At 45.2% G+C, this 10,602-nt stretch overlaps 1 protein-coding gene across 1 annotated transcript; it reads left to right on the top strand.

Moving 5' to 3' along the window:
* Positions 1–4,080: 4,080 nt before the first annotated feature.
* Positions 4,081–9,856, top strand: LOC119299844 (importin subunit beta-1-like). The gene is made up of 3 exons (XM_037576987.1): positions 4,081–4,320; positions 5,120–7,546; positions 8,785–9,856. The coding sequence occupies exons 2-3, from the start codon at positions 5,127–5,129 to the stop codon at positions 8,981–8,983; spliced, it is 2,619 nt and encodes an 872-aa protein (XP_037432884.1). The 5' UTR covers positions 4,081–4,320; positions 5,120–5,126; the 3' UTR covers positions 8,984–9,856.
* Positions 9,857–10,602: the final 746 nt, after the last annotated feature.

Here is a 10,602-nt window from a genome sequence, read left to right as displayed (position 1 = left end):
TAGCGGTAGTACCGCTGAGGGTCACAAGCGGCAGTACCGCTCCGCAGCGGTAGTACCGCCAATGACTCCGCAGCTGTACTACCGCTGGCCTGCCTGGCCCTACCGCCTCGACTTCAGCTTCAACGGAGAGATCTTCTCTCTCTTGTCTGGGTCCCAACGCTAGTACCGTGCTACCCAGTGGTAGTACCGCTGAGGGGTCACAAGCGGCAGTACCGCTCCGCAGCGGTAGTACCGCCAGTGACTCCGCAGTTGTACTACCGCTGGACTGTCTGGCTCCTACCGCCTTGACTCGAGGTCTCCTTTTCTCGTGTCAGGTTTTGCGGCACTAGTTGCGGCAGTAGAGGCGGTAGTACCGCTTCGTAGCGGTAGTACCGCTCTGGCTCCAGGTCCCTTTTTCTCTCCTCTGCGCGGCAGTACCGCTAGCTGGAGCGGCAGTACCAAGCGGTACTACCGCCCTCTGCGGGGCTGGTTGGTGGGGCAACGGTTGGATTGTTGCCCCCACTATAAAAGGGGGCCCCCTTCTTCCCCGTTGACTACCTCTTCCCCCTCAAGCTCCATTAATGCTCCAAGCTTCATTTTCGCCCGATCTATCTCTCTAGCCAATCAAACTTGTTGATTTGCTCGGGAGTGGTTGAGAAGGTCCCGATCTACACTTCCACCAAGAGATTTTCGATTCCCCCACCTATCCCTAGCGGATCTTGTTACTCTTGGGTGTTTGAGCACCCTAGACGGTTGAGGTCACCACGGAGCCATAGTCCATTGTGGTGAAGCTTCGTGGTATTGTTGGGAGCCTTCGATTAAGTTGTGGAGATTACCCCAACCTTGTTTGTAAAGGTCCAGTCGCCGTCTTCAAGGGCACCAATAGTGGAATCACGGCATCTCGCATTGTGTGAGGGCGTGAGGAGAATATGGTGGCCCTAGTGGCTTCTTGGGGAGTATTGTGCCTCCACACTGCTCTAACGGAGACGTACTTCCCCTCAAAAGGAAGGAAATTCTGTAACACATCCTCGTCTTCACCGGACCCACTCTTGGTTATTTCTTACCTTTACTTGTGCAAGCTCTTTAGTGTTACTTCTCTTTCTTGTTTGTTTGTTTGTTTGTTGTTATTGTATCATATAGGTTGCTCACCTAGTTTCACATCTAGACAACCTATTTTGATGCAAAGTTTAATTTGGTAAAGAAAAGTTAAAAATTGTTAGTTGCCTATTCACCCCCTCCAGTCAACCATATCGATCCTTTCAGTTGGGAGCCTCCAATTAAGTTGTGGAGAGAGCCCCAACCTTGTTTGTAAAGGTTCGGTCGCCGCCTTTAAGGGCACCAATAGTGGAATCATGGCATCTCGCATTGTTGAGGGCGTGAGGAGAATACGGTGGCCCTAGTGGCTTCTTGGGGAGCATTGTGCCTCCACATCGCTCCAACGGAGACGTACTTCCCCTCAAAAGGAAGGAACTTCGGTAACACATCCTCGTCTTCACCGGCTCCACTTTTGGTCATCTCGTCCCTTTACTTTTGCAAGCTTACTTGTGTTACTTTCCTTGCTTGCCTGTGTGTGTTGCATCATATAGGTTGTTCACCTAGTTGCATATCTAGACAACATACTTTAATGCAAAGTTTAATTTGATAAAGAAAAGCTAAAAATTGTTAGTTGCCTATTTACCCCCCCCCCTCTAGTCAACTATATCGATCCTTTCACGGGGCCTTAGCACGACGACTTCCCGACTGTCTACTACAACAAGTTGTGCCCGACTCCGGCGAGGGAGGGGTGATGACGGCGGCGCGCCTTCGGCTCGCTTCAGTGATTGTAGTCGTCGCTAGGTGGTCTACGGATCTGGATGTAATTTTTATTATTTCTAGTGTTCGTTGTACTGCCATGATAGAAGATGAATAGATTGAAAGTTTTCTCGCAAAAAAAAAGAGTGCGAGTACATTTTGTGCAGTCTAATAGGAAGATACATATCTACTCGACTACAATCATCGAAACAGAAAATGTACAACACGAAAGTCATGTGAAACAACGAGATGGACCTAGGGGTCAAAGCAAATTTCAGATGGTCAGCTGTGTGCGGCGAATTTGCCGAAATTCATCATAAAAAGCTCCAAACATGAACACAATATTATACATTTACACTCAATGAAACTACAAGCCGATCACCTGAATGGAATGATAACGTAGATGTGCGTATTTTTAGAACATGTGCAAACCCACTTTACACCCATCACTGGAGCCATATGGGTTCGCTAGATTGCGTCTCTTGGTCTAGCTGGCTGGAAACGGTCAATTCAAGTGTTCAAGGTTTACGCGACCCTTTTCGCAAAAAAAAAAGTTTATGCGGCCCAAGGGTTTGGTGCAAGACACACAATTAAACGGGTCAAATTATACCGCGCAGGCCTAGTTAAGCTTCATAGTTCATACAAGCTACAAAACACACCATGCTTGGCACTAGTAGCAGTCCACCAATCTCTCGTGTTGATATGGGCCTAAGTGAACACGATAGAAGACGAGTACATAATTGACTGAACCAAAAATAATCTTTAGGTGACTGACGTGTAGCAAACGCAAATATTTATAGGTCAAAAATCTTTTTTAAAATTATAGGTCAAAGATCTTTAGCACTTTATCCAACGAGAACTGGGTAAATAAAACCACAACACACTTCTCTACTATCTCACAACATTGGCTCAACTGCATAGTTGATGAGGGGCGGGCCCAGGTTTTGAAGAATGCGTATTCAATTTTTGAAACATTCTTTTGGGAGTCTATACCCTCACGATTATAACCGATTTTAACACCGCATTCAGTACATGTATGCAATGTAATCATATACCAAAATAAGAAGCCAATTAGGCAGATTAACTCACCCTTGTACAATTGTACTTTTTATGAGCAAACATTGAAAATTTTGTTCTTGGACAATGGAAGAAGTACTGAAGTATGAAGAGCGACAATGCAGGGCGTCCTCTCGAACAATCCTATGCAGCTCGTCGGGCGCCTGCACTGTGCGGCCGCACAGCCGCCGGCCATCTGCACCTGCCTGCTGCAGCCGCTGTGCACCCCTGCCGCGTGATCAACCCTACCTCGAGTCGGCGGCCGTGTGCGACATTGGAATTTGGGGAGCCGAGCGAAGTGGTGCGCAAGTTCTCTACGTGTGCGTGAATGCGTGGTGGATCACTTCTGCTTGTCTTCATGTGCGAGTGATCATGCCATCATGGTTGTTTCATTACTAGAGGGAGTAGCTTTTTTTTTTGAGGATCAAGAGGGAGTAGCTAATTAGCTATTCATGTACTGGGCTTGGGCCATGTGGGGTGTGGAGGAAGAAAACCACGTGGGCTGAAATGCGTGCACATGTGGGCTGAAATGCGTGCACCCATCAGATTTTTTGTTAGTTTTTTCTCTCGCGCATATGCACATTATACACTGTATATATCTATTTTTTTTGCTAAATATAATAGGTATTCAACTGAATATGCATGAACTGAAGTGGGTTTGCCTCTCATGAGGGTACTACCATGATCACGTTAGTCCTGCTAATTTACTCTTCCGTTTCATATTAATTGTCGCTGAAACTTATCTATCTAGATATATACTAGATACATCTGTTTGAGCCCCCTAAAAAAAAGAAAGATACCTCCGTTTGAGCAACAACTAAGATAGCTGAATTCCCCTAAAAAAACTAAAATAGTTTTTTTGAGTAAAAAAAAGCTGAATGTTTAATAACCTACATCGTTCAGTTAATAGGCATTTTTCAACAAAACAGACCAAACAATACAATATCGATGAAATCCGACTATGAGATTAACCCCCCCCTAAAAAAGGAATGAGATTAACCGGCCAAATTGGCTCGTGGAAAGCCACGACTCTCTCTTCTCTTTTTAAAATCGTGGAAGGAAAGCAACTGCCAGGTAGCGTCCAAACCCAAATAAACCAGCCAACCAAAGCAAAAACTAATCCCACCCAATCAAACCCGCTTCCCACATCACTGCCGTCCGCCGCGGATCAGACGGCCAGGACCCCTTCCCCCCGGGGCGCAGCTTGCTCCCAGCACACCAAAGAAAACCCTTTTTTTCCTTTTCTTTTCCCCAGATTTCCTCCCCTCTCCCCTCTCCCTTCCCTCCGCTCCTCTCGCAGCCTCCCTCACCGCCGTCGCCGAATCGCGGAGCTCCCGCGCCGCCCAATCGCAGGGCTCGCCCCGTCGCCCAATCGCAGAGCTGCCGCCTCGGCTCCGTCGCGCGACCTTCGACGTCTGAAGCTCCGCCGCGCCGGCCAGCTACATCCCGCCCGCCGTCGCCAACTACCTCCCCGTCTCAGCAGCCAGCAGGAAGGTAGGACGCAGAAGCGCACCTCCGCCCTCCGTCTCTCCCCATCCACCCTTGTTCCGTTCTCCTCTTGTTGCCAGAAAGTAGGTAGCACGTATAAGGTAGAACTTCCAGGCAGATCTGTTGTGGTTTTATATGTATGTTAAGGCGGATCTGATGCATACTTAGATCTGATGCCCACTTTGAAACTGTAAACCGTAGAATTGGCTGAGAGTTCCTATTGCTCTATTTTGGTGTTAGTATTCACTGGGTAATCACTGGAAGTCGGTCTCTGTTTTTTTTGTGCAGTATCCACATATGCCTGAGTGATCTAGATTAAGGAAGAAATTGCTAGTTCATTGGTAGAGGGAAGCAGTTATATCAATGAAATAGTGTTTAATACAGTTCTTGTTAGCAGATGCTTTAGGTGTTACACATGGACCTGATTCCATGTAAAAATACAAGGTCTCGTTTAAAACAAGGCCACTGTCAGATTTTTGTACACTCCCAGTGCTAAGGAAAAGTAGTATGTTGTCCTGCTCTTGTCAGATTTTATACATCTCTTTAGAATTTTGCCATTCATGTTCACTGTTTGCTTTCTTGCTGATGAGGTTGCCTTAAGCAACGGTTAGCTCGTTGTAGAAAGATGTGTTTTCCTTCAATCCTGATTGCGTGTCTCATTAACTTTAAGTTGTAGAATATTTTGTAGTATGGTTTGGCTCTACCCAAAAGAGGACTTTACTTTGTCAAGAGAGTTCTATTTTTTTAATGATGTATGGAGTTTTTATGTCATGAGCTATCTGACTCTCCTATTTTGGGCCTACAGAGTCAGCATGTCGTTGGATGTTACTCAAATACTCCTCAGTGCGCAATCTGCTGATGGCTCGATTAGAAAGCATGCTGAAGAAAGCCTCAAGCAGTTTCAGGAGCAAAACCTCCCAGGTTTCTTGCTCTCCCTCTCAACTGAGTTGGCCACCAATGAGAAACCTGAGGAGAGCCGCAGATTGGCTGGTCTGATCCTCAAGAATGCACTCGACGCAAAGGAGCAGCACAGGAAGAACGAACTTTTCCAGAGATGGCTCGCACTGGATGCTGGTGTCAAGGCACAAGTTAAAGCATTGTTGCTGCAGACTCTCTCATCTCCTGTTGCAAGTGCCAGATCTACATCTTCTCAAGTCATCGCAAAGATTGCTGGCATTGAGATCCCTCAAAAGCAATGGCCCGAGCTTATAGGATCATTGCTATCAAACATACATCAGGTACAGCCAAACGTCAAGCAGGCAACGCTTGAGACACTTGGCTATTTATGCGAGGAAGTTTCTCCTGAAGCTGTCGACCAAGACCAAGTCAACAAGATACTTACAGCTGTTGTTCAGGGTATGAATGCTTCTGAAGGGAACTCTGAAGTGAGGCTTGCAGCCACACGAGCATTGTATAATGCATTGGGCTTTGCTCAGGTTAATTTCTCCAATGACATGGAGCGTGATTATATCATGAGAGTCGTCTGTGAAGCAACACAGTCACCAGATGTGAAGATAAGACAGGCTGCCTTTGAGTGTTTGGTGGCTATTTCATCAACTTATTACGATAAGCTGGCCACATACATGCAGGATATATTTAATATCACTGCAAAGGCTGTGAGGGGAGATGAGGAGTCGGTTGCACTTCAGGCCATGGAATTCTGGAGTTCCATATGTGATGAGGAAATCGACATTTTGGACGAGTACAGTAGTGAATTTACAGCTGATTCTGATGTTCCTTGCTACTATTTTATCAAGCAAGCTCTTCCTGCCCTAGTGCCAATGCTGCTGGAGACTCTCCTCAAACAGGAGGATGACCAAGACTTGGATGAAGGTGCTTGGAATCTTGCAATGGCTGGGGGTACTTGTTTGGGCCTGGTGGCGAGGACTGTTGGGGATGATATTGTTCCTCTTGTGATGCCTTTCGTTGAGGAGAACATAACAAAACCTGAATGGAGACACAGAGAGGCTGCAACATATGCTTTTGGTTCCATTTTGGAGGGTCCATCAGCTGATAAACTGACCCCTCTAGTTAATGTCGCCTTGAATTTTATGCTGTCTGCCTTAGTAAAGGACCCAAATAACCATGTGAAGGACACAACTGCTTGGACCCTTGGAAGAATATTCGAGTTTCTTCATGGTTCTGCACTTGAAACTGCTCCTGTCATTACAGCTGAGAACTGCCAGCAAATACTGACTGTGCTGCTTCAAAGCATGAAGGATGTCCCAAATGTGGCAGAAAAGGCATGTGGGGCACTCTATTTCCTTGCTCAAGGCTATGTTGATGCTGGATCGGCGTCACCATTATCCCCTTTCTTTCAAGATATTGTTCAGAGCCTTCTTGTGACCAGTCACAGAGAGGATGCTGGTGAATCCAGGCTGCGTACTGCAGCTTATGAGACTCTAAATGAAGTTGTCAGGTGCTCCACTGAGGAGACAGCTCCTATCGTTATGCAGCTAGTACCTGTGATTATGATGGAACTCCATAATACACTTGAAGCGGGGAAGTTGTCAACTGATGAGAGGGAGAAGCGGAGCGATCTGCAGGGCCTTCTTTGTGGTTGCCTACAGGTTATTATCCAGAAGTTGGGAGGGATGGAGTCAACAAAGTTTGCCTTCTTACAGTATGCAGATCAGATGATGGATCTGTTTTTGAGAGTTTTTGCTTGTCGAAATGCCACGGTGCATGAGGAGGCTATGCTTGCTATCGGTGCACTTGCATATGCAGCTGGTTCGAACTTCGCGAAGTACATGGCACAGTTCTATCAGTATTTGGAAATGGGACTTCAGAACTTTGAAGAGTATCAGGTGTGTGCCATTACGGTGGGTGTTGTGGGTGACTTGTGCAGGGCACTGGAGGACAAAATTTTGCCCTACTGTGATGGCATCATGACCCAGCTCCTGAAGGATCTATCCAGCAATCAGTTGCACAGATCTGTAAAACCACCTATATTCTCATGCTTTGGTGATATTGCACTGGCAATTGGAGAGAACTTTGAGAAGTATTTGATCTATGCCATGCCCATGCTACAAAGTGCGGCAGATTTGTCGGCACACACAACTGCAACTGATGATGAAATGCTTGACTACACCAATCAACTAAGAAATGGCATCTTGGAGGCCTACTCTGGTATTCTTCAAGGATTCAAGAGTTCCCCTAAGACACAGTTACTGATGCCGTATGCTCCACATATTCTTCAGTTCCTTGATGCCCTTCATAATGGAAAGGATATGTAAGTCGTCCAGAATTCCTTCATTGCTCCCTTATTTTACATTATCTATATGTCCTGCTTTCTGGATGCTCAAGGAAACTAATGCAAACACATAGATAGATAATAATAATTAGACAATTTTCCTTGTATGCTAGGCAAATGCCCACCTGTAGCTTTAAAAAATATACAAGGTCCAAAGTACTGGAAAATTAAACTAAGTTGATGTATCCTTAAGCTAATTTTCTGTGAACGGATAATTGCTTATGTGATACTGAATAAGTACCACTGTACTAGTTGTATCATATGCCACTGAAAGATTCACAATTCACTCAGTACCCTTGCGGAAAGCACTCAACCGGCCTTGCTCTTCTGAATTATATGAATGAGTCTAAAGCTGCAATTGGTGAATTCACTTTTTCATAGCTACTTTTGAAACTTCATTAGATGCAATCGCCATTATTGGGCTGTTGATATGCTTCACAAAATACGTGTTAGTTTTTCACTGAATTGCTGAATTGGCCAACAAGAATAGGCCTTGTCTGGTTCAGTGTTTGCGCACGGTTGCGTGCAGTGCTAAACCAGGTTAAAATGGTCAGTTTACCCACTAGACGACAGTGCATTAACTCCTAGCTAACACTGAAGGAAAATATGAATATTTTGAAAGTGGGTCGTATAGAATAAATAGTGTTTTCCATTGGCTATGATGAAACTAGACTATTCTCAATGATATATAAGCAATGTTCTCCAAAATGTGGATATAGTTGACAGGTGTTAAATCCATATAGTCCGTTACAGGCCTACTTAAATTTAATGTGATTTAGGTATCATGTTTGGTCAAGCTAAGCCTGGCAGAGTTTCTTTGTTGGTGAATTTTTTATTGTGAACTGCTACATTAGATTGTAGTGTTGGGTTTTCATTTACTAACGGGCGTTAGAACTAATTTTGGATTTCTTGCTGTGCATGGACTAAGCTTCGCCATCTTTTATATTTGTTTTATTGATGTATTTTGTTTGCGTTCAAACCGCCACTAAGAGGGAAAGGGCCAAATCCAGTTTGGATAGTGTGTCGTCACACTTACATACACCTTGCACTATTGCCAGAATAGGATCTCTCTCCCAAAGCCTCTCAGCCAACCAATACCACACCCATATAATGACCAGTCTCATTTTTGTGACTAAGCACCGATAGTGAAGCATTATCACAATAATTAACCAATATTCCATCACACTAATTTTTAAAATTGTCTCTTACCATTTCAGGGATGATTCTGTGATGAAGACTGCAATAGGTGTCTTGGGAGATCTGGCAGACACATTGGGTGTTAATGCTGGTCCTTTGATCAATCAATCCACCTCAAGCAAGCAATTTTTGGACGAGTGCTTATCATCTGATGATCCTTTGGTCAAAGAATCAGCTGACTGGGCAAGGATTGCAATCAGCCGTGCGGTTTCGGGTTGACGTGACATTTGTCTCGAGTCTGCACATGCATCCATCCACGAGTCAGTCCAGGTCTTCGGTTGCATCATGTCTAGACCTGCTCTTTGGAGAAGTCCACCGTCCTCAAAGCAGAGTCGGAGGGTCCTCACTAACTCATGCATCAGTACATGTGTCAACCCAGCCTTTTTCACATCTGTGGAAAAGAGGGTTAAGTTGGCCACCTGCTAACTTTTCTAAAAAAAGGAATCCAGGAGCTTCTATTGTCGCCTGCGACACCGATGGTCCCTTGGTGTGGCATCCGCGCTTATGGTCGGGGCGCTCTTGCTTTCCATTGCATCCATTGCATGCATTGAACTTTGGTCATATGGTCACTCACTAAAAGGCCCGGTTGCTTATTCATCCATTATGCATAAGGGGCTCGCGTGCATTGTCACAGGATTTTTGTACTGCTCAGGGTGTCCAACTTCACTATGTGGGGGCATGTTCCTCCTGAGCTCGCATTTTTCTTCTTTTGCATTTGCATTGTCTTGCATTCATCCCAGACGGTTTTGTAAGGGTTCTTTTGGTCAAAAACTGAGATCCCAGACGGTTGTGTCGGTTTATTTCAAGGTGTTGTCGGAGCAGTGCGTGATTGCGCTTTTTTTTTTTGGTCATCTATGCTGCTGTTCCATATCAGCTTCTTTGAAGCTTGTGCTGGCGGGTGGAAACGAACAATTATAGGTCTTGGAGTGGTTTTGTTTTGGGGGGCAGTTGTCGAGTTGTATTTGTTTATTACAGGAATTGTATTATTATGTGGAACGCCGCCACCTCCTATCAGACACGTCATATCGTTGGCTGTGTATACGAGAATATGATGATGCATGTGTTCAATGATATGGATTTTGCCTTTTCCTCTATCCTCAGCTCTGGCACATGTGCTTGAGTGATTGATAAATTATTGGGCATTTGGCTACAACTCTTATGCAGTTCCTCTATGGTAGTAGAAGGCATTTGATCTTTATGTCGTTGCTCTACATGGATATGCGTGTAAACAATATCGAGCGCTACACAGACATGTGCTTTGTCCTCCATGTAAACAATATCGAGCGCTACACAGACATGTGCTTTGTCATCCTGCTCTGTTCCACATTGTTTTTTTAACCGGGCATAAACCCCATTCCGTTAACTGAACAACAATAACGGAGATACATCAGTTCAGAAGGAGCCAGGAAAGGAGAGAGCGAGTTCACGCATCGCCAGAAAACGAAAACCCACAGCAGATAATTGCCAAAACATAGTCCAACGCTTGCATAGGAGCAAAGGAGACACACGCCCACACAAGGGGACAAACCAAAGTGGCACAAACGGCACTCAAAACAGACACAACCGAAACACATAAACTCAAGCATGGTGAGAACTCGTGGAATGCTCCATCCGCAGCATCACTCTTGAAGCAAAGCCCAGCCGTATTGGAGAGCTTCAAGCATCACCCCCATCCTGAACCGCAGCGCATATCCGCATTATGTTAGACGCATTGTCCTTCAGCATCTTGGCTCCCTTCCTCACATCCTCAACATCCTCACGTCCTAGAAGCCTTACCCAATATGTTAAAAAAGCACAAGTAGAGAAACAACTACAAAAGGGGTTTTAAGAACTTTAAA

This window comes from Triticum dicoccoides, chromosome 5A (assembly GCF_002162155.2).
Source record: "Triticum dicoccoides isolate Atlit2015 ecotype Zavitan chromosome 5A, WEW_v2.0, whole genome shotgun sequence".
NCBI classification, from domain to species: Eukaryota; Viridiplantae; Streptophyta; class Magnoliopsida; order Poales; family Poaceae; genus Triticum; species Triticum dicoccoides.
This window is presented reverse-complemented; position numbering and strand designations above follow the sequence as displayed.